We start from the raw sequence: 23,364 nt of genomic DNA on the forward strand, positions 1-23,364 counted from the left end.
CTCCAGAGGCCTGCAGATCTAGGAGTTCCCTTTCTATATAATGTGAGAGAATATGGTCATAATGGTTAAGGCTGCTGCCAGGAACAACAAGACCAGGATTAGGAAGATTATAAAACTAATTAGCGTGATACTTGTATTATTAACAAGTGTGTGGGAAACGCCAAGGCTTCGCTGGCTCTAATAACTCCTGATCTGCTTAACGTGATTTTGAAACTCACTTTCAAAAGGTGATACCGGGTCTCTTCACTTGAGCGCCTTGTAATCCTCCAGCTATTCCTCCAGATGAGAGTCACCCAAGTTCTTTGCAAATATCTTCTCCTTTAATTTAGCATCATGGGCGATGGTCAGATAACCACTGAACGTCAGTGAAAGTTTCCATAGATGCTTGAGTGGAAATATTCAGTACTGATTTCTCTGCAGAGAGATGCAAAGTTGAAAGCAGGGTAAAAGAATTCCTCCATTATCTGCAACAATTGACACACAGATTCTAAGAGCAGCAGAACAAAAAGGCTTTTTTTGTTGTTTCACTTTCCTACTGGGCTTTTTTTGCTTTGTTTATCTTTCTCTCCTTCCATTATGACTCTGGAATGCTTTGCTATCAGATCTCAAAAAGACGAGAGGGGGAGGATTTGTTTGCTAAATTCCTCTGCCTTCCCCAGTTGTTGCAAGGATCCTGACCTGTGTTTGTCAGTCTGGGTGGACTTCAACTTCCAGATTTTCCCTAACCAGATCTCCCCAGAAAGAAAGACAAGAAGCAATGGATGGAAACTAATCAAGGAGAGAAGCAACCTGGACTTGAGGAAAAACTTCCCAACAGTGAGGACAATTAACCAGTGGAACAACTTGCCACCAAAAGTGGTGGGTGCTTCATCACTAGAGGTTTTTAAGGAGAGACTGGATGGCCATTGGTCTGAAATAGTATAGGGTCTTCTGCTTGAACTGGGAGCTGGACTCTGAATTTTGATCACACAGTCATGGGGATGCTACAAAAGCTGTAGCTGTGAAAAATGGTCATCAGTCCCTTTGTTCATGCCGTTGTAACTTTGAATGATCACTAAGCGAACAGTTGTAAGTGGACAGTTTTACCTGTATAAGTGAAAAATTTCTTTCAACAAGGTGATGTGAGGTTATGTTTTATGGAAAACAACATTTTCACGTGGTTCAATAGGGCATTTTCAACAGTAATGACAAGCATTAAATCTGTATATTTTGCATAAATGCCATTATATCGGTTTTTTGCCACACGCTCTTATATGTGTTCCCATTTGTGATTTTGCTGTACCTGCCAGTGAGATGATCTGTAGTCACATCTCCTTACCCAGCCTGTCTTTGCTTTTATTGTTACCATCCAAACATCACACCATGCCTGCAAGGCCAGTTGAATCCTACGGAGGAACAACTGCCCATTGTTAATCACTGGCCTGACACTTAACTGAAGGCGCTTAAACGGATTAACACCCTGCAGTTGCATAACAGGCTGCCCCCCACACACTTTTTTTTAAAAAAAGAAGAAAAAGTCTTTTTCAAGTTGACGTTTTCTCAGATTTCAGCAGAACTGGTATGACCAGAAACCCAGATGGAAATTCTCTTGATCTGTAGGATGTCAACTCCGGCTTCCCATTCAGAACTGTGGCCTATCAGGATGTTGTGAAAGAGGTTTTTTTTTTCTTTTTTGCAATTTGGCAAAAGGAAAAAAAAAAAGGGAAGGTTAAAGGATTTAAGGACCAAGAAGAAGAATTTAGGAGGCTGGGAGTTTTTAAGGGTGTGTGTGTGAAAGTACATGGGTGCAAGGAATCAAGACAAAACAAACAAACAAAAAAAGCTGAAAAATCAGTCCATATGTTGTCAGGTGCTTTAAGACAGGGCAGCCTTTTTGTTCAGTTCAGCTCCTGGGGGATTCCTAGCCAATATTCCAGTAATATCTGTGGAGATTCTCTTAGCAACAACACTGAAAATAGTTTCCTATTCTGTTCTTGTGGGACCTGGCTGGCTGGGGAATTCTGGGAGTTGAAATCCACCCATGTTTAACTTGCCAAGCTTGAGAAACTCCGCTCTAAATGTTATGTCAACACTCGGGGGGTCAGGTTATGTAAGAAGAGCTGGATGGAATCCAACTTGATCCAGCCTGCAGAGTTGCCCAGCCAGAACTTCTATTCTGTTCTCCTTTTTTTGCCTCCGGTGTCTTCCAGTCACAAAGTTTCTGCCTCACCTCCTGCCTACCCAGCCCTGGGCATAACCTTGCCAGCTTTTCGCCTCAAGATGACATCCAAGCAGATCAACAAAGTTCCTTGAAAGCTGGCAAAAAGCATTTCTTCCTATCGGCCCCATTATCTAATTTGGACGCTCCCGGATGGGCTACAATTTCCCTGAATCCTTGCTGGGGATTATGGGAGCAGCAGTACCTGTTTCAAACCTTAGGCAATGACTTAGCTCTCTGGGAAAGCTCTGGTGCTAGGAAAAGTGGAAGGAGGGAAAAAAAGGAGAAGAGGATGACCAGGGACAAGGTGGAAGGACTCAGTGTCGGGGTGAGGGGGGCACCGTTGGAAGATCTGAAGGACCAGGCTAGGGACAGCTCCTTCTGGGGAATACCTGTCTATGGGGTTGCTAGGAGCTGATTACAACAGGAAGACACATCATCCATCCATCTGTGCAGGACAGCTGGAGACGGGCATCAGGGTGGGACAGCCTCGGCTTCTCCGAGCTGAGTCATTTATAGATTCTTGCAGCCCCCATCCCATTCCTCCCTGCTTGTGAGCCTGTCTCTCTCAGTCCAGGAGCCGGTTACTTTAACTACGACTCCCAAAATTCTTCCCCCATTGGCACTGGTGGCAGGGCTGCTGGGAATAGTAGTCCTAAAAAAGGAGAATATTGGTAGCTCAGGGTTGACATGAGGGGTCCTTGGTGCTCTCTGCGCTTGCTCGGTTTCTTGCAGACGTTTCATGATCCAGCTAGGGAATATCATCAGTGCTAGAAGAGTTACAGAGGAGGAGGAGGAGGATTGTGGGGTCCTTGGTGCTCTCCGAGCTTGCTTGTTTTCTTGCAGACGATTCATGACCCAACTAGGTGACATCATCAGAGCTAGTACTGCATTGCGCTAGAATTGACGACGTTACCCAGATCGGTCATGAAACGTCTGCAAGAAAACAAGCAAGATCAGAGAGCATCCAGGATCCCATAGTCCTCCTCCTCTCTCTCCTCCTCCCCATTCTCTTCTAGCAATGATGATGTTACCTAGTTTGGGTCATGAAACGTCTGCTAGAAAACAAGCCAGCTCAGAGCGCACCAAGGATGCCTCGTGGGAGTTCCCCAGCCCCTGAAGCTCCTCCTCCTCTTCCTCCTCCTCCTCCTCCTCCTCCTGCTCCCGAGGGCGCGGGGCGTTTCCCCGGGGAGGGGAGGGGGCGTGACCCACCCACTGGATGCCACTGAAAGCCGACGGGGCCCGGGAGCCCGAAGCCAGCTGGTGCAGCGACCATGAGTGGGCACGTCGGCGACCTAAGCGCCAAGCAGGAGGCGGCGCTGGCCCAGGTGAGAGAAGAAGCCCCCCCACCCCCAATCGCGCCCTCCCCATTCGTTTGCCCGCTCGGGGTCCGCGCACCGGGAGCCCCTTGCCTTGCCCGAGCCAGGCGCGCAAAGGCTCTTTATGCAAAGCCTCCGGGACTCCAGAGCCGCTCAGCCCCAGCCAAGGGTAGCCTTAGGAGCGGCTGGCGGGGCTGCATCTGGGCTTCTCTCGATCTGCTAAGTCACCAAGCCGGCTTCATGCCGGGGACCCTCGCCAGCGCCCTCGCCCACAGCGCTCTCCGCGCCTCCGGGCAGCGCTGCGCTGCTTGATCCTTCCCGTGCAAGTTTCCACTCGCCTCTCCGGGGATCGGGACCGTGGATAGTACAGTAGGATAGGATAGGATAGGATAGGATAGGATAGGATAGGATAGGATAGGATAGGATAGGATAGCAGAGTTGGAAGGGACCTTGGAGGTCTTCTAGTCCTACCCCCTGCTCAGGCAGAAAAGCCTGTCCCATTTCAGACAAAGGGTTGCCTAGTAACTCACGAAGGGAGGTGAATACGTGTCCCCGGGTTAATAATGTTGCAGGATCCTATCTGAGTTGGTCACCGGGACCGAGAGTTTTATTCTTCCAAGTTTGGGGGCTTGTTGCTGGATCCCATTTGCAGCGCCCACATTCTGGAGAGTCCGACGACCGACTCAGATTGGATCCTGCAGTGCAGAAACTCTTATGGGTCTCCCTCGCAGGGTTCTTGCTTTGAAGCGCAGGGGAGGGGCAGGAGTGAAGATGGATGCGGTAGGCAAGAGAGAAGCGCTCTCCAGCTGTCCGGGGCTCTGTCTCAGGAGGGTGGTAAAGCCCCATTACTCTCAGTCGACGTGGTAGTTGTAGTTAGACACCTCTCTGGCAGTGAGCATCTGGCACCTCACAGGTCATTCACCGAGCAGGCAGCTCACATCAGGCCTGCACAGTGGGCAAGATAGGGGTTAAAGGTCTTTGGTTTCCAAGAGTGATTCCTACGTAATTGTAGGCATGGTTCTAGAAAGCACCATTTTTCCACACCTTCAAAGGGTGGACAAAAGTGATTTGCCCAATGAAGCAGCCCCACTTTGAGATTGCTGTAAAGCATTATGAAGCGGTATACAAATCAAAGGGCTGTTGCTATCAAAGGTGCCTGTGGGTCTTGAGATTCTTTATCATGAGAAGCTTTGATGCAAATCTCCCAACTCTTTCCCAACAGCCTTTTTTTTAAAAAAGAAAGGAAGGGAATTGGGAAAGACCCCTGTCTGCCTGCAAAAGATTGCCCTTCCCTTGCAGAAACATGCTCATCCTTTATCTTTGTGCGTGCTTCACTTAATCCTCTAAGGCAGGGTGCAAACTGATTACTCTTAGATAAGATAACCTTTATTGTCGTTTTTTACTGTGAGCACACTGGCCCGCATTAGAAATGAAATTCTGTTATCTGCTCTCCAAAGAAAGTATATATCTACCTGTACGTTCCCAAAGGCCCATTTGGGGATTTTAAAAATGGATAAACAGATTCATGTCTGCATACCAAGGTAATCTCCCTAAGGTGTTGAAACTAACTCCCTCATTTTGGGGTGGTGTTTCTAAAGTCAGTGGCTGCCCCAGTAGAGAGTAATTTGCTGGCACTCAGCTTCCTTTGCTCCTGTAAATGAGGACATGAGATTGCACCCTCCAGTGCCAGGGTGTTTTGCCCTTTAAGCATCCTGGTTTTTTTTCCAGGGTGGAAGCAGATTGCCATTGGATTCACACATGTTTCACCTTAATCCTGGTTAGCTGCATACAGTCACTATCTTCCTCTAAGACTCTGTTCTGTCCTATTCTGCAGTGTCAATCTCTCTCTCTCTCTCTCTTTCTTTCTTTGATAGTGCAGCTTTTCTTGTTTCTATTGTGACACAACATCGAGAGAATCTGCACAACTCTGTGATCCAAAAAAACGGGCAACCACAGTTTAACCTTGTGTGGTTTTAAAAAAAAAAAATCAGCTTGGGTTCATGCTGAATCCAGATAACTGGGCTTAATTCGTTAGATAACACACAGCTCTTTCGGTCTGTTGTGTGAGCACGGCTGTGATATGAATTCTAGGAAATCGACCCTGACGGGTGTATTTTTAAAGTTTTGGATTAAAAACTGAAGGTTTTGCCTACCTACTTAAGGTTCTCCAGGCAGCTAATCCATCCGTCTTGAGGCACCTGCCTCTCAGCTTTCATATTTGAAGGGATTACAGTGAGATTTGCACTAAAGCCCAGAAGTGGATTCAGCTTACTTGCTAAGTGCTAAGGACAGAGGACACACGCCACAATGGTTTGTTAACATAACATGCCACCTTTAAACAAGCCATTTTTGGTCAGAATTTGGACATTTGGCAACTGGCTTGTACTTATAACAGTTGCAATGTCCTGGAGTCACCTGATCTCCTTTGCCACCTTTTGACTACCAAAGTCAATGGGGAAGCCAGAGTCACTTAACAACCGTGTAATTAACTTAACATGTGCAGGGAGTAACTTAACCACTGGGGCAAGGAAGGTAGTAAAATAGGGGGAAACTCCCTTAACAACTGTCTTGCTTAACAATGGAGATTTTTGGCCACAATTGTAGTTGTGAGAACTCCCTGTACAGGTATATCACCCTCCTTTTCCCCTCGGATACCTGCCATGCAGGAATTGGCATCTCTGCCCAGGGAATGGGGTTGCCTGGGCAACTGGGCAGAGAAAAGTGAGCTATCCTGGGACTTGGCAACCAGGAGCAACTGCGTCTACACACTTCATGGCTCAGTCTGGCTGTTGTGGTGCCTCTTAAGAACGAAACGAAGGAGACCGATGGATTTGCTAGCCATTTTCTCCCTTGGTGGATTTGACAGCAAGCAAGGCAAGCGCAAGGCCCGTTTCACAATGACGACGACGTAGTCGTGGCTGTTTTGTCCACTTAGCAATCCCCATTGCCATGAACGGATAGGGACAGCGTGGCTCTTTCAGCTTCCTGTTGGCATTGTGACAAAGTTGCATGAGGTTAACAACGTTGTATGAGGATAAAGAAGGTGATCTTGACCGAGATACAGAGGAACCAAAAAGGGGCAAAGTCCGAAACATCCAGATAGTGGATCAGACAGACCGCCCTCCCTCATTCAAGGGAGTTTAATGGAGGGGGGAGAGAAAAGCACAATGAGATTTGCAAGATTCTGTTGTTATAGCCCCTCTGAATCCAAGTAGTTTTAGTCTTCCGGTAGGGTTGGTTTTCAGATCTGCTCCACCTAGTGAGACTGGCATTAGCTGTCTGTTCATCCTATGCTGACGTGCATATTGGGGTGCACTGCTGAGGTCTGTTCTCCTGCCATTCAATGCCTTGCATGTAGACAACTAGCTGCTCATGGAGAAAGCTTGTGAGCTCGTTTTCTGTTCGACGTCTCCGTTTTCTGAACGGGGGGGGGGGTTGATTTCTACTCAAGAGCATTCTCTGATCCATTGGATGCTGTTGAGCCAAAGAGGGGTTGAAAAGGCAAAAGAGGCTGGGGGAATCAATTTATCCGTTACAACCTTAGCCACTTTACGAGATGTGGACTTCATCTCCCAGAATTCCCCAGCCAGCAGCATCTGTAATGATATGCTTTATTTTATTTTTTAAAAAAGAAACACATCTTTTCACATCAAAATAAAAAGTATATTTTTAAAAAAAGCATTCTTTTATTTTCCCTATTTTGTGCCTGGCTTCTAGAAGGAACATGGATATCCGTGCATGTTTCTAGTCTACCTGACTTTGTGGGGAAGCCAGAAATCTGGATTAAATTCTTTGTGTGTGTGGGTGTCAATGAGCGAGTGGGTAAATAGGTAGAATAGGATAATATAGATATGGTAATTTATGAGAGAGGTGCTGCTTGGGCATTTCCTCTACGCTGTGCTGTATTGGAGAGGGATGAGAGGGGAGGAAGGTGAAGGGAGGAAGTAGGATGGTAAGAGGAGAAGGGGAGGGGAAGAGAGTAGTCAGGGGAGGAGAGAAAGAGGAGGAGGGAAGGAAGGTATGGTATTAGGGAGGGTGGATACAGCTTGGGGGGAAGGAGCAAGCGGCACCTATGGTTATGGTTATGATTATGAATTTATTTTGTAAAGTGAATTTTGTTGTATAACTATGTTGGATAAATGGAAAATAAAAAAAAATGATTAAAAAAAAAAGATTAAAAAAAAAAAGAATTTAGTCCAGGTTATTGACCCCTCCGTTCAGCCTGGTTGATTGGAAAGGATGGTTCTCGGCTGCCCCAACCTTTGTACTCGGGAGAGTCCTTTGCAAAATGCTTTCTGCTGAGGTTGCCTTTTTTTTTTTCCCTGCCTGCTTCTCTCTCTTTCCAATAGCTGTTTTTAACCAGAAGAGAATTAGTTGCATTTCAGCTTACGAGATTATTCAACTCCGTGTTTCTCAAAGCTTGGCAACTAAGTCGTGTGAACTACTGTATGCCCAGCTAGCCTAGAGGTGAAATCCACACATTGCCAGGGTTGCAAAACACTGATCTCACTTATCTACGTGGCTTCTGTTTGAGGGTGCAGTTATGCCTCCAAATTGTCTCTTTTCCCAAGTGGTGTGTGAGATTCGCTCTGATGGGCGTTTAAGTATCAGGTTTATGCCATTGGTTTAGCGATTGGTGCTTCCACATCGTTTCTCCTGACCTGATTTTTATTGATCAGTTGGTTCCTGCTGGCACTGAGACACTCTCTTTTTAATGTACAGGCTTATTAACTGTTTTTGTAATAGGTGGCATTAGAAGAAATGTATAGTATCAAGGTATCACAATGTTTGCCTGCATTTAGAAGATTATGACCTTGTAAAGATTTTGTGTGATAAGATGAAACCAAGAGGTACTGAACTAGAATAACCTCATTTAACGTGGGATGTTTTCCATAGCAATTATGGGTGTGATTAAATCAGATTAAGTGTATTTTGATACCCAGGTTCACTCCCAGTCCACAATCCCTGGGCTGTATTCACACATGCAGTTTCATGTCATGAAGGATTGGTTCATACATGCTCATATTCCTCCGTGACTACAGCGTCCAGCAGACCAGTGGTTTAGTAGTGAAAACACCAGGCTAGAAGCCAGGAGATGGTGAGTTCTAGTCCCACCTTAGGCATCACCAGGAGATAGCAATAGCACTTAGATTTATATACCACTTCACAGTACTTTACAGCCCTCTCTAAGCGGTGTACAGAGTCAGCCTCTTGCCCCCAACAATCTGGGCCCTCCTTTTACCGACCTCGGAAGGATGGAAGGCTGAGTCCAACCTTGAGCCGGGATTGAACTCCAGGCTGTGGGCAGAATTAGGCTGCAATACTGCATTCTAACCACTGTGCCGCCAGGGCTCCTGGGAGTTGAAGTTCCTCCCATTGAAAAGTATGCCCTTTGCTTCCCAACCTTCCAGCTGCTGGCAGTTTTCTTTGACTTTACCTCCACTGTGAGTTATAAGCAAATTATATAGCTTCAGGATAGCCTGATCTGCTGTGTAAATCTAACCACTATTTTATTTTGACTGGTTTCCATGAAGAGGCTTGAGCAAGAAATGAAAGATTGCAATTGAATGTAAATCACCTCCTCCATTTCCCTCCCCTGTTCTATAGTTCCGTGGGAATATCCAAGATATCTTACCAGGTCTTCCGGCTCAGGATGATTACTACTTGTTGAAATGGCTCCGAGGTAAGAAAGCAATTTACATCATGTCTGTAGCAAACTGGGTGTATTTTCTGTGGCCAGAGAGTACTTCTAAGGGCACAGGATCAATTGTGCATGGAAGCTGCAGTAGTGGGAAGCTACAAAGATGATCCAGATGTCAAATCAGGACCACTAATGGAAAACACTTAGAACTGGGGTCCTCATCCCCATGCCTCAACCCATTCAGCTCTCAAAGGGTAACCAACTCCAATATACACTACACAAGCATGACAAAATATTATGCACATACCCACATGCACACACACACATATATGACACAGAGAAACAACAGTCTAATTCGGATGTATACACCTACATGGAGAGAAAAAAGAATCCTACGAATTTACAAGAATAAATCAATCAATAGGTTAGGGTCAGATTCGTCCCTGGATGGAAGTTGGGAGAAACTGGGAAGTCAAAGATGTTCCTTGAGTTCTTAAGAAGTGTGGAAATGTTTCAGCCTGCAATTTGGGGATGGCAATCTTGGATTGACTAACGGAGACTGAGAAACTGGAGGTGAAGGAATTGGGTTGGAAAAGGCTCGTCTTAAACAAAACCAGACCTGCCCGTTTCATTTCAGACAACCCATTCTGGACAAGGAGCCAAGTGGCCTTGCATTTCTGAATGGTGACCGGATAAGAACTGTCAGTTGCAGAATGCTGCCAGTCTGGGCAAACCTGGGACAGGAGAGAAGCTTTTAGGCCAGTGCCAAAGCTATTAAATGGAGTCACATGTCTGCCCCAGAGTGCAATTAAAAACAGATTTTTGGACACGATCCTCAGTTGCAATCTAGGTTTCATTTTAATTAGCGCATGAGCCAGGTAATTGTGGTTTTTCAAATCACGGTTATGCAACTGGACAAAAAGACAAGAGATATTATCATTCAAAAGGCAAAGTATCCTTCAAATCTGGCTGAGTTTGCTGCCTGGGGGATTTATATGCTGCCTGCCTCACTAGCCAGAGTGATTCTGGACAAGGCTGCCATTTAAGGGGATTAAAGTGAGCCAAGGGGAAGCTCAACAAAAGGTAAATAAAAGTGGCAAATGATGGCTCTGTTGGACCTGGATTCAAATCTAGCTGCCTGACTTGATCAGTGGAAGAACTCTTCCTACTGAAAGGGGCGGGAACTCTCACAATAATGCCACATCGGTGTCTCTGGCATGGTCCAGGGTGGCCTTTTATTCCTAACCATCGTGATCTTCTTTCAGCCCGGTGTTTTGACCTGCAGAAGTCGGAAGCCATGCTCAGGAAGGTAAGAGGAGACTCGCTCGGCTTATTTTATTCTTTTATACACGTAGGACAAGGGACACCCAGCAAACTGCCCATTTTACAAGGCTGTGCTTCTAGACTAGCCTGGATTTGTTTGTTTGTTTTGTTCCCCAAACCAAGATACCCTGCTTTACGACATTGCATCTTAACAGTCATAAGAGGCAGGCTCCATTAGGATGGTAACCCGAGGAATACCTGTAGTGAGGCTGACGTCAAAGTTCTCTTTCTCCCCACTTATGTGACTTGCTCTCTCGTTTTCTTGGCGAACAGCATGTGCAGCTGCGGAAGTATTTCGATTCTGACCACATTAAGGAATGGAAAGCCCCAGAGGTGAGTCTCAGGTGATCTTAAGGGATGCCGGTTCCTCCTGACAATGGTACGCTCTCCCCCATCTCTCAGCTTCCATGGTGTGCCATCTTGGTTGCCTCAAAAGGATTGCCGTCCTGTTAACTGGGTCAGATATTTTTTGGCATTGTTTGGCTAGGCCCATCACTTGGAGACTGGCCCTTCTCTGCTTGCTCGCAGGTTATCCAGAAGTACATGGCTGGAGGGACATGTGGCTTTGATCGGGAGGGCTGCCCGGTTCAGTACGAGATCGTTGGGACCCTTGACCCCAAAGGGTTGCTCTACTCTGCTTCGAAACAGGATCTGCTCAAAAATAAATTTCAGGACTGCGAGTCTCTGCGGGAGATCTGCAACGAACAGACCCAAAAAGTAAGACAGGACCAGAGGCTGTGATCCAGACATTCTGAATTTTTTTTTTTCAGGCCATGGAACATGTTCAGTGTAAAGTAAAATTGAATAAAAATTCTAGGGTTCCTGATCAAAAGGCCTCTGGAGGCTGAAACATACGTGGAAGGGTTGCAGGAACTGAATGTGTCTAGTCTGTTAAGGAAAGGAATAGGGGTGACATGATAGCAGTGTTCCAGTATCTAAAGGGCTGCACAAAGAAGAGAGGGTCAACCAACTTTCCAAAATGCCAGAAAGCAAGACAAGAAACAATGGATGAAAACTAACCAAGGAGATAACCAACCTGGAATTAAGGAGAAATATCTTGACAGTGAGAATTAATCAGTGGAATCGCTTGCCTCTAGATCAGTGGTTCTCAACCTTTCTAATGCCGTGACCCCATAATACAGTTCCCCATGTTGTGGTGACCCCCAAGTGGGTGTGGCCACCAATAAGAGGGAGTAGGACAGCTAGGTAAAAGGGAAAAAAATGGCGGACAGTGTGGTTTGGCGACCCCCATGAAATGGTTGTTTGACCCCAAATGGGGTCCCGACCCACAGGTTGAGAACCACTGCTCTAGATGTTGTGGGTGCTCCATCACTAGAGGTTTTTAAGAAGAGATTGGACAATCACTTGTCTGAAATGGTCTAGGTTCTCCTGCTTGAGCAGGGGGCTGGACTAGAAGACCTCCAAGGTCCCTTCCAACTCTGTTATTCTGTTCAAAGCTTTAGGGATAAAAATGTGACTGCTGCTGTTCCTATTTAATTCCAACCCCCCCCCATCTCTCTTTCTTCCCCCTTCCCCTCTTTTTCTTAAGCTGGGGAGAAGAATTGAAACTATCATAATGATTTATGATTTTGAGGGGCTTGGTTTGAAGCACTTCTGGAAGCCAGCTGTTGAAGTCTACATAGAGGTGAGATGGGCGAAGACGTTTCGGTCTCCTGCATGGAGAATTTTTCTTGATTATCAACATAATTTTTCAACATTAGCCACACATTCTGGGGGTTGAAGTCCACATATCGTAAAGCTTCTGTTTGAGGGATTCTGTGAGTTGAAGTCCACATATCTTAAAACAGTATTTCTTGACCTGTGTGTGGACTTCAACTCCCAGAATTCCCCAGCCAGCCAGCTTAGAGTGACTAAGGTCGAGAAACACTCTTAAAACAGTCTGGTTGGTGAATTGAAGTCTACATATCTTAAAACATGCTGGCTGAGGAATTCTGGGAGTTGAAGTCCACACCACTTCAAGGGGACATTCATTGTATCCTGAATGTCACCATTTGGTTTTGGATCCCCCTGTTAGGATGTGTTAGGTTTAAATCATGATCTACCATGCTATAAAGCATTGCAATTTAATTCTTTGTCCACACTTCCAGCTTCTTGGCATGTTCGAAGATAACTTCCCTGAGAGCCTTAAATATTTATTTATCATTAAAGGTGAGCTTCAATCCTTCCCTTGTTGGAGCATGCATTTGGTTTGGAGAAAAAAAAAGTCATTTATCTCTTGACATAATCCTCCTTTGTTTTTCCTGCATGTAATACAGCTCCAAAACTATTCCCCGTAGCTTACAACATGGTGAAGCACATTCTGAGTGAAGACACTCGCAAGAAGTTAATTATCCTAGGAGGTGGGTTGCCTCATTATTGATTCTTTGATTGCTAGCAGAAAAAAAAAGGGGGGGGGGGTGGATTCAGCAAAACTCAGACAAAAGGAAAAGACCTTTTATGACCTTTTTAAAACTTACATTAACAATGTAGTTCCTAGCAGGTCCTTTCTGTCTAAAACAATGCTCTAAATACGGAGATTTAAAATCTTGCTATGTCAGCTAAGATTACAATTGTCCCTTTATGCATTTCCAAACTTTACTGCTTGCATTTTTTAATGTTTTGGTTCTTCGTTATGTAAATATTCAAAATGTTTTGGAATTATACGGCAGCCAAAAGCAAGTTACCTATTAAAAAGAGCATCTTTTTTTTTTACATTTTTCCAGCAAATTGGAAGGAAGACTTGCACAAATATATTGACCCCGCGGAGATTCCCGTGATATATGGGGGGGCCCTCACGGACCCTGATGGAAACCCCAAATGTGAAACCAAGGTACCGAATATTTATCGGCCATCCTAAAACCAGAAACCTTTGCAAAATTAGCCCCTGGCAGTTGGGAAGCATGGTTGCTAAACGTTCTGGAATAGGCCATATGAGGGACGTCAGGAGAACGACAGGAAAGGTCAGTTTTTCAGACTTGGCCATTTTTAAGATGGATGGGCTTCAACTCCCAGAATGCCAGGCTGGGGGAATTCTGGGCATTGAGGTCTTAAAATCTTAAAATTGCCGAGGTTGAAAAAAAACAACTGAGATAGGATTTCATGCTCTCCGTTTCACAGATAACGTTCTGTGTTCTAGATATGCTTTGGTGGTGACGTGCCCAAAACATACTACATGCAAGATCAGCTGAAGCAACAGTATGAGCATTCCGTAATGGTGAATCGGGGGTCTTCCCAGCAGCTGGAATACGAGATCCTCTTTCCAGGCTGTGTCCTGAGGTAGGTCAAGGGGCAACTTGGCAGCGGGGGGGGGGGGAGGGGGAATAGGACAGAAGCTTTAGAAGCCTTCAAAGAGCTCGGTGAGATGGACACGCTGGTCCTCCTTGCACCTTCGCTTCATACCTTTTACACCTGCCAGGTAGGTTGGCGGAGAAGTGGCAGATCAGGGGCAGTCCAGGGCTGGCCAGATTCTGAATCCAGATTCTTCTCTTTTTTTTCCAGCCTATTATTATTTTATTTTTAAAAAAAAGTTAAAACTCCACATTATTTTTTTTTAACATGCAAAACAAGCAAGGCTTTTAAAAACGTGCATTAAAAAAACACTAACACATATCAGGGGCGGGGATAACATATTATCCCTCCCCCCTCCCCAACTGAATACTGATAAATATATTATCAACGGTATTAGTTTCCCACCTCTTGCGAAACGGGCCCAAACCATTTTTAAACGACCAATTCTATTTGCAGATTATTAAGCTGTCATTTATCTACTACATTAATGACATAGTTAATGGGGTAGTTATGAAAATACAAAGAGACAAAAAAAATTGAATCTCCTATTGAAATGTGCTTGTTGGGTTTGTTTTCTGCTGTGAATTCAAGGTGGCAGTTTATGTCTGATGGTGCCGATATAGGCTTTGGCATCTACCTGAAGACCAAAATAGGGGCCCGCCAGCACGCTGGGGAGATGGCTGAGGTGTATCCCAACCAGCGCTACAACGCACACCTGGTCCCTGAAGACGGCAGCCTCACCTGCCCAGATGCTGGCATCTGTGAGTAGCCTCTGCCGAAAACTGTTTGCTTTCTCTCCCCTTGCATATTTCATTATTTAAAGTTCTTTCTTGCCCTTATATTGGGGGCGTCTTATACTAATAAATCAGGAGGTTTATTTCTGTTTGTCAGTAGGTTTATTTAAAAGATTTGGGCGATAGCCCATCTTAAAATGCAACAGCTGGCCTTGGGTGACCGTCTCTTTCTTCTGCCCCCGCAGACGTCCTGCGTTTTGACAATACCTACAGCTACCTCTATGCCAAGAAAATCAGCTACACGGTGGAGGTTTTACTCCCGGATAAGAAATCGGAGCAGACGTTCCAGGAGTTGGAGGAACAGACCAGGGCGCTGGAGACCAACCATGCTTGAGGAAGATGCCATCTCCCGGGAGCCTTCCCCCCCCCTCCTATCCGCCCTGGGGGGGTGGCAGAGGTGGGCACCCTCCTCAAAGGTCTTTGGCAATGGGATTCATGCTCGGGCAGTCAGCGGGCTGCCAGAGTTTCAACGATGTGGGTATCGGTCCCTGGAGCCCCCCAGTTTTATAAAAAGGGGCCCCATGGCCCCACCGCCATTTGGTTCAGGACGCAGGAGAGACATAGAGGCCAGGCTTGTGTGGGAATCGGCTGCCTGCTCTCTGGTTTAGGGCAACTCGAGGCAATGGGGCTTGCTGGCCTCTGGGGTGGCAGAATGCTTTGGACCCCCAGGGTACGATGGGGTGGAGGGGATCGCCCTCCCCCTCCTCACCAGGTCACAGCAAAATCCACGGAAGCTTAGCATTTGGCTTGCGTCAGGGATCTGCCCTGTCCAAAGACAGTGGAGTTCTCTGCCGTTGGCTGAGGTACGCTATGCCTTTGTGGGGAGGTTCTGCTTCGAAAGCCGCGGAAAGATCTGTCCTTTGATACAGTACAGTTTCATCCCCTTTCCCGGGATGAAAATGGGCAAGCTTCCGGCTGACAAAGCCTGTCTGTCTCAAAGTCTTGCTTGCTTATTTGCCTCTTTTGGCGATACCAAAGGCAACTGTCTCTAGAATCCCTCTTACCACGTGGAACGGAAACTGTGCCAGAAAATTAGGGATCCCAGAATGTCTGAGACCCCCCACCCCCGTGCTTGGCTGCTCACTGATTGCCTTAAACGGTCAACCAGCCTGCCTCAGTTCCCTTGCTGACTCTGTGACATCAACAGGACTGTTAGCCACCAGCCTCAACAGAACTCTTCGTCTACCGAATCCCACTCGAGATTTACTGACCTGTTTTTGCTCCCGGTGACTTTATCCTATGCACAAACAGGATGTTTTCCACCGCACAAGTTGGGGAGACTGCAGAAGAATTAAGAAGGGGAAATTTGTCTCCTTTACCTGCTCCAGTCTCTACATTCTGTATATTCTGAACGGGTTGGCTGAAAATGAAATATGAAGCCACTGTGCATTTTTGGGGTTTCCTCTGCAACCTTCAGATACTTTTTTTTTTTAAAAAAAAAATATTTTTAGAATATTTTTAAATAAACCAGAAGGAGAAAAGAAGAACAATGAAACAGAGGGATTTGCAAACTGTAAAAAATTAGGTAGGAATTTACCAAATGTAATTAAGAAAAAGAACATTTTCTCCATTCTAGTAATATTAAGACACTAAGAACATTCCTTTTTTTAAACTGATGTTTCTAATTCCTATGGAGATGAATTTGACAGATTAACTCAGTTCATTAGAAAATTTTGCACAGGGATTGATGAGTCCTTTACTATATGCTGTTTTCTTTAGCTCTTTGGCCCCAGTTGCATGCCCAACCACATAAAAACAATACTATTGCAATTCTAAAGCGACAGCACAAAAAGGAAAACAGCAGAGGAAGGAAGAGAAAAAACAAGCAAACCCAGGCCTCAATTATATTTTATTCTGGTCATTATTTTTAAACTACTTTGAAAAGTGGTTTATCCTGAAGGTGGCTTCAAATAAAATCCAGAAGCTACGTCTCTAACAATGTGAATAAAAGGACTAGCCTCCCCCGTCCCCCAAGTATACCATTCTCACAGAGCAGGAATTAAAAGAAAAAGATAAAAACCCAAGAACATTTTTTTTAAAAAAAAAACCGAATATATTTGGGACTATGTGAACTGTGTATGGGTACATCTGAATGTATGTATGGTCTGGAGGAGAAATACAAACCTTTTGTACAATATTTCTGCCCAAGTTCACAACTGTACAGGGAAAGATAATTTATTTTTTTTAAAATCGATGGAGCTAATAAACAGTGGGCGAAGTGGTCTGAGTTTGTCTTGCGCGGTAGAGAATTTTGGAACTGCTTGTTCTCTTAATTTTTTTTGCACTGTTTCCTCGCATTTTATGCACGGTTCTCCTTATTAGTAATTATGTAATTATAATTATATAAATTATAACAATTATATTTATTAATTAGGGTACTTGATTCTCTAATTAAACACTAATTTTTAAAAAGAGCAGAAAATCAGACAGATCTTACTCTGGATCATATTCTGGATTCTATTAGGCCCGATCCTATTCTAGATCCTACTCTGGAATCTATTCTGAACTATTCCAAATTCTACTTTGGTTTATGTTCTGAACTGTCTCAAAATATATTCCGGAGCCAATTCTGGATTCCACACCCTATTCTGGATTCTATTCTGGATCCAAACATGAAATGTGTTCTGTCCTGTACTCTGGGCTGACCCTATTCTAAATTCCATTCAGGACACTATTTTGGATTCCACATTCATGACCCTATCCCAGATATTTCCATTCTGGGCTCCATTCTGGACTCTTCTGGTTTGTACACCATATTCTATCGCTATCTATTCTGGAATCTATTCTCGATTCTCACTAGATGCTGTTATGGCTTCTTTTCTGGATTCTATTCTGGACTCTAATCTGGATTTGGGAATTTTTATTCTAGCCAGAGCTCAGCAGGGAAACAGGCTCACCTGCAGAAGCCACAAAAAGGAGCAAGCTGCTCAGATTTTGGGCCCTGGAAGGAAGCCAAGTTAGGGGACAGACTTGGGGACCGAGATTGTCTGCCCAAAAACCGGATCAGAGAACAAGAGAGGAAGCTCAGAACTTCAGCTAGCGGCCTTTCTTTGTCCTGCCCAGCATCCCTGCAGCCACCAACTTCCCAGACTCCACCGAAAGGGGTTTGCTTCAAACTAGGATGGGAAGGTATTGCCCGACTGCCATCTGGTGGTTTGAACTGGCTTCTCTGCCCATTTGGTTCAAAAAAGGTGCCCCCCCCAATTTGGTTCCAGGAAGGTCAAAGTCACTTTTTTTTCAGTGCCAAACGGTCATTAAACAAACTGTTGTAAATTGAGGACTAGCTGTCCTCTCTTTTCCCAATCTGCTACTAAAAAGGGCCTTGTAGTTGGACACAATGAAGAGACCAAGGACCAAGGACGCAATGAAATGGTACAGGGTTTCCTGCCTGAGCAGGGGGTTGTACTAGAAGACCTCCAAGGTCCCTTCCAACTATTATTATTATTGTTGTTGTTATCATCATCATCATCATCATCACCCCCTTTCTCGGCTTGTCTCTTAGCTGCTCCCCCAAACTTGCCGACCGGGCTCATAGAACGCGCGCTAAGCCTGAGACCGACCCTCCCCACGATCTCTGGCCACCGACGGTGCCCGGCCTGGGCAACTCTCAGCGCCCGCCGGCCCGAGCCTCTAAGCCGGCGCTGTCCCGTGCGCGGCTTCATCCCGGGACCTTCCGGCTGCTTCCCAGCCGGGCTGGCCCCGCTTTCCGCAAGGACGGGCAGCGACAGGTCGGGGAGCCCGGCGGGAAGGCGCTCGCTGCCCGAGGCCAAGCAGGAAGCCTCCTCCTCCTCCGCCACCGAGACCGAACCGAAAGCCGGCCCCTCCTCCGCTTCTCCCCGCCCTCTCCCCGCCCAGGGGGCAGCGGCTGGGCAGAGCTCCAGCCGGCTCCTCGGTGCGCTGTGCGCCCAGGGCGCACGGTAGAGAGCCGGTGTGGTGTGCAGCCGCCGCTGGGGGCGGGCGAGCGGGCCAGCGAGGAAGCGGCGGCATGGCTGGGCCGGGCGCCGCGAAGCCCCCGCCAGACCTCTACCGGGACACGTGGGTGCGCTACTTGGGTGAGTGTTCCGCCAAGGGGCGCCCCGGGTCCCCAGGCCTTACCCGGTGCCCGCCCTGAGCTGCGCTCCTTCCCAGCCCCGCAGAAGGAAAAGCGGCCGGCCGAGCTCCGCGGGAGCAGCATAGCCAGCGCTCTCCAACCGGAGCGATCGGGGGACTGAAGCCTCCCCGGGCTGCTGCGACGCCCACCCGAGCGCCTTGTGGCCGGCCGCTGCCCCGGAGCGCCCCCGGAGGCAGCCGCGGGGCAAGAGCGCGCCCGGGGAGCGAGCGGAAGGGGAGATCCTGAAATCCGAGTAGATCCCGGGCAAAGAAGGGGGGGGAGTGTATGGTGGGCCCTCCCAGAGCACAAGGACGTTGGGCCAAACCCAAAGGAGCTTTCACTTTTGCCGGCAGAAGCCTACCGCCGCCCTTTCCAACCTGCGGGCAGAAATCCCAAGTTCCCACGACCTCTTTCTCTAGCCCCGTTAGAAGGAAAGCTGCTGTGCTCGGAGCACGTCTTAAACTTGGTTTTAACCTTGATGGGCTTTTTTTGCGTTTGTGTGGGACTGTGCGTAGCTTGAACCCTTTGCTGGCTTTATGTCTCCCTGCTATTGGGTGGGGGGATTCCTGAACTAGGTTTTGAGTGGGGGGGCTGGGTTGTGTGAATGCACTTGCTGGGCTGCTGCTTTGAAAGAAAGCCTTGGAGGGGAGGGGAAAAAAAAAAGCTTTGTCTGGCCAGGCAGGAAGAGGCAGGCAGGGGCAGGAGATACGAAGGTGTTGGGGTACAAGTGGAAGGTGGTGATGATGATGATGATGATGATGATGATGATGATAATAATAATAATAATAATAATAATAATAATAATAATAATAATAATAATAATAATGAAGACCCAGAGAGTGTGAGAATTTGGGTTTTGGAGTGAAAGAAGACAGCTGGACGTGTGGCTCAAGGTGACTTTCTGGCAGGAGGAGAAGGCTGCACTTTGAAGGGCACAGCAGAGTGCAGAGATGACATTTTTCCACCCTTTGTGTAACAACATCAGGAAATTCAGTCTGGATGGGACAGCTGCTCCTACTGTTAAGTGTGCAAAGGGGGGGGGGAGCTGATTGCTGAGTTGGAGAGAGAAGCAGGTTAAGCCTTAAGGTTAAGCAAGGGATGGCATAGCAGGAGGAAGAGCCAGGCCATGATTGCTGAGCCCGGCCTGCTTTGCAGGGCTGGGAAGATTAAAATGTGGAAGCGCAAAAGGGCTGAGGGGGCTTTGCTGTGTGTTGCAGGCTACGCGAACGAGGTGGGAGAGTCCTTCAGGGCTTTGGTGCCCGTCTCCGTGGTCTGGGCCAGTTACGGTGTGGCAACTGCCTACGTGACAGCAGATGCGGTTGACAAGGGTAAAAAAGCCGCAGCAGCTGTAAGTATGAAGGCTGGAGGGTTCACATCCGTCTGGCTTTGGACGTTTTCCCTAGGGCAGGAAAATAATGCAGATCAGTGTTTTCCAGCCAAGTTTAAAATGTGTGGACTTCAGCTCCCTGAGTTGGGGTAGAATAAATCAAACTGGATATGGAGAGTGGACCAGGTCTGTCTGCTCACCTGTCTACCTACCTAATCTGTCCATTAGAACTGATGTATTTGTTAGTTTATAGTTTAATTGATATTATAGTCCAATGCCCTGAATCCTTGGGAGTAGGCAAGTATACAAACACTTGTCCAAACACATGCTTTGTATATCTTTGATAACCTCCGATTTCAGATGAAGAATTTGTTAAAACCTGACGGGATGATGGTTAAGTTGGTGACACTCATGGTTTCCCATGTTTGGGGTTTGTTCTGTCTGGGATGGCCAGGCAACGCCTCAGGAGGAAGGGAGAACCAGGCAGGCGGCCGTGGCCGTGGTGGACACGTTCATCTGGCAAGCCTTGGCCTCGGTGGCCATCCCTGGATTCACCATCAACCGCATCTGCGCTGGGTCCCTCTACCTCATGGGCCGCTTGACCCACTTGCCCCTCCCTGCTAGGAAATGGACGACGACGGCCATTGGGCTTACGGCCATCCCTTTCATCATCAAACCTATTGACAGGTATGGTCTGGGCCAGCCTCTTGCTTAAGGGGAGGAGAGCTGAGTGGGCCAAATTAAAAAGGAACCACTTTGCCACTCACACCTGACCCATCACATTTTTCAGTGCCGTTGTAACTCTGAACGGTCGCTGAACGAACCGTTGTAATTCAGAGGACTGCCTGTACTGCAGCGATGCTCAAGTTCCTGAGCTTGTAACACACATAAACTGCAGCAGTGTCTCTCAATTTCGGCAACTTTCAAAGGTATAGACTTTAGCTCCCAGAATTCACCAGCTGCGCTAGGAATTCTGGGAGTTGAAGTGCATCTTAAAGTTGCCGAGGTCAAGGAACTTTGTGGTAGGCCAAATTGCATTTCCAGATTCTGGAATTTGTAACGAGGTGTGGGATATTTAAGAAAAAAAAATATTGGCAAGGTTTGCCTTCCTGGAAGGATGAATTCCTCTTAAGAGAAAGCTCGTTTTTAATTCCTCCTCTCTTCCTTGGCTGTTATACAGGTCCGTGGATTTCTTAATGGATTCCAGCCTTCGCAAACTTTACAAAAGTGAGAAGAAACCGCCTCCATTTTGAGATGGACGGTGTTTACATCTATTTGCACTACCTCTCCCTCCATGGTCTAGAATCCACTCTGAAATTGGTTAAGTGTAGATCAGGAGAACAGACCCTCATCCATGTAGCTGGGTTTTGGGGACGGAGAGACTCAAGCAAGGGATAAGGTTTTCCTTCAAAGTATGTTCAGGTACTAGGGGAGCAAATGAAGAGCAGGGCATTTATTTAAGCTGGGTCTTCAGATCTTGTTTCAAGAAACGGATCTTATTTAATAAAAATAAGGTACAGTTCTGAAAACAAGCTTGGATCTTAGAGCAGCTGTTCCCACGTGCTTATTATTTTTTAAAGGTTTTACTTTTCTTAATGGAAGCCATCCAAATTTACCTGGAGTTGGGTGACCTTTAAATTGCATTAAATAAGTATATAGTAGCAAGGATTAGCAAGAAAATCAGCACACTCTTTTCTCCTACATTGTGAAGCCCGCTGATGAATTGTATTAGATAATTTAGCTAATGATTAATTGCACTGAAATTTGGCCACAAATGGCAAATTCTCACCAATCTGTCCTGGGTGACGGGCTCACTGTAGTTCTTTCTTCTTTTGCTATCTTAAAAATAAACGGAAAACAAGTTGATGTCAGCTGTTCTTTGCATTGCATCATAGCACCCTAATGCAGAATTGCATATTTCCGGCATGGACAAGCAGGCCTCGCTTTAGGACCGCAGTTGAGCCCAATTTTTGGTGGCAAGGGTTAAGTGAAACTGGCTTCCTCATCCTTAAGTTGCTACGGGTGAGAAATACTGCTTTATGTAGAATGGGAATGGGAGTAGAGAGTAGAGTAGAATAGTTGGAAGGGGCTTTGGAGGTCTTCTAGTCCAACCCCCTGCCCAAGCAGGAAACCCTAGACCAGTGATTCTCAACCTTTTTAATGCCGCGACCCCCAACCGGTCGTAAGTCAAGGACTACTCAACCAGTCGTAAGTCGAGGACTACTCAACTGGTGCAGCACCATTTGCAGAATGGGATTTTTGGTGGGCTCAGCAGGGCAGAGACAGCCTGGACAATTCCTATTGGATTTGGAAAGCCAATAGAATTAGATTCTATTCAAGAGAGACTATTCTATTGGCTTTCAAAAGCCAATAGAATAAAAGGGAGTAGCACAGCTAAGGAAAAGGGGAAAAAAATGGCGGACTGCATTGTTTGGCGACCTCCATGAAATGGCCGTTCGACCCCAAATGGGGTCCCGACCCACAGGTTGAGAACCACTGCCCTAGACCAGGGGTGTCAAACTCAATTTCACTGAGGGCCGCATCAGCATTGCGGTTGCTCTGGGGGGAGGGGGCTGTGTGGCCAGAGTGGGTGGAGCCTACTGGGTGGGTGTGGATGGAATGGGTGTGGCCTACTGAGTGGGCGTGCCCAGTTCTACATCATTCGCGTCAAGGGTGCCTGGCAGGAGTGGGACAGATCTGAGGGTCTCTGGTAGAAGGGGGTGGGACCAGGGCAAGTGCCAAGGCATGGTCCACTGGGGCAAGTGCCAAGATGGCTACCACAAAATTGTACATTGGCTCCCAGCCGACCTGGGCCAGGGCCAAGGCAGCAGGGGCCGGTCCCTCACTGTTTCCAGGATGGCTTTGTGGGCCACATCCGGCCCCCTGGGCCTTGTGTTTGACATGTCTGATATAGATGATTAATAGGTGAGATAGATAATAGATGAGAGAGAGAGAGAGAAATCTAAAATGTTATGTAAAGCACAAAAAACTTCATTGGAAATTTATTTTGGTAGAACAGGACATTTCTGAATATATCAAACCCCCAAATCCTTACAAAAGATGATCCTCGGTGACTTCGCAAAGGGCAGGAGCACAAGGTGTCCAACAGGTCCAAGCTCCTGACTGCAGGATCCCAAATATAGTGAAGGAAGACGCGAAAAATACTTTATTGTTCTGCATCATATCTTCCAAGTGTTACCCAGTTGCAACAGTTTGTACAACAATTCAAAACATAATACAGTCTTACAGATAAAATACGGTACATAAAAGCATAATCCAATATTTTAAGGATAAAAAGTCACATAAAAATTACAAAAGCAGTGATAAAACACCATGGGTTAAATAGTTCACTAATTTAAAATGACATTTTTGACAAAAGGTGAGG

The 23,364-nt window shown here is 46.5% G+C and overlaps 2 protein-coding genes and 1 long non-coding RNA gene across 4 annotated transcripts; 2 read left to right on the forward strand and 1 right to left on the reverse strand.

The window, feature by feature from the left end:
* The first annotated feature begins 3,375 nt into the window (after window positions 1-3,375).
* Window positions 3,376-19,999, forward strand: SEC14L2 (SEC14 like lipid binding 2). 2 transcript variants are annotated; one of them, XR_005555381.1, is made up of 13 exons: window positions 3,472-3,525; window positions 9,124-9,199; window positions 10,423-10,466; window positions 10,754-10,813; window positions 11,009-11,197; window positions 12,030-12,125; window positions 12,589-12,649; window positions 12,757-12,840; window positions 13,204-13,310; window positions 13,617-13,756; window positions 14,360-14,529; window positions 14,748-14,959; window positions 19,870-19,999. XR_005555381.1 is itself a non-coding variant. In XM_039332610.1 (12 exons), the coding sequence occupies exons 1-12, from the start codon at window positions 3,472-3,474 to the stop codon at window positions 14,894-14,896; spliced, it is 1,230 nt and encodes a 409-aa protein (XP_039188544.1). In that variant the 5' UTR covers window positions 3,376-3,471; the 3' UTR covers window positions 14,897-16,785. The 2 variants fall into 2 exon arrangements, 1 of the variants encoding a protein (XP_039188544.1); XM_039332610.1 differs by lacking the exon at window positions 19,870-19,999 and having other exon boundaries at window positions 3,376-3,525; window positions 14,748-16,785.
* LOC120303242 lies at window positions 11,039-15,904 on the reverse strand. Its single transcript, XR_005555382.1, has 3 exons — window positions 15,774-15,904; window positions 13,880-13,979; window positions 11,039-11,175 (listed from the first exon to the last, which is right to left on the reverse strand). It is a non-coding gene; the product is annotated as an uncharacterized LOC120303242 (long non-coding RNA).
* MTFP1 (mitochondrial fission process 1) lies at window positions 18,414-21,850 on the forward strand. The gene is made up of 4 exons (XM_039332611.1): window positions 18,414-18,614; window positions 19,870-20,000; window positions 20,434-20,666; window positions 21,160-21,850. Exons 1-4 carry the CDS (start codon window positions 18,548-18,550, stop codon window positions 21,230-21,232), a joined length of 504 nt encoding a protein of 167 aa, XP_039188545.1. The 5' UTR covers window positions 18,414-18,547; the 3' UTR covers window positions 21,233-21,850.
* Window positions 21,851-23,364: the final 1,514 nt, after the last annotated feature.

This window comes from Crotalus tigris, unplaced genomic scaffold (assembly GCF_016545835.1).
Source record: "Crotalus tigris isolate CLP2741 ecotype Arizona unplaced genomic scaffold, ASM1654583v1 scf7180000024461.5605484, whole genome shotgun sequence".
NCBI classification, from domain to species: domain Eukaryota; kingdom Metazoa; phylum Chordata; class Lepidosauria; order Squamata; family Viperidae; genus Crotalus; species Crotalus tigris.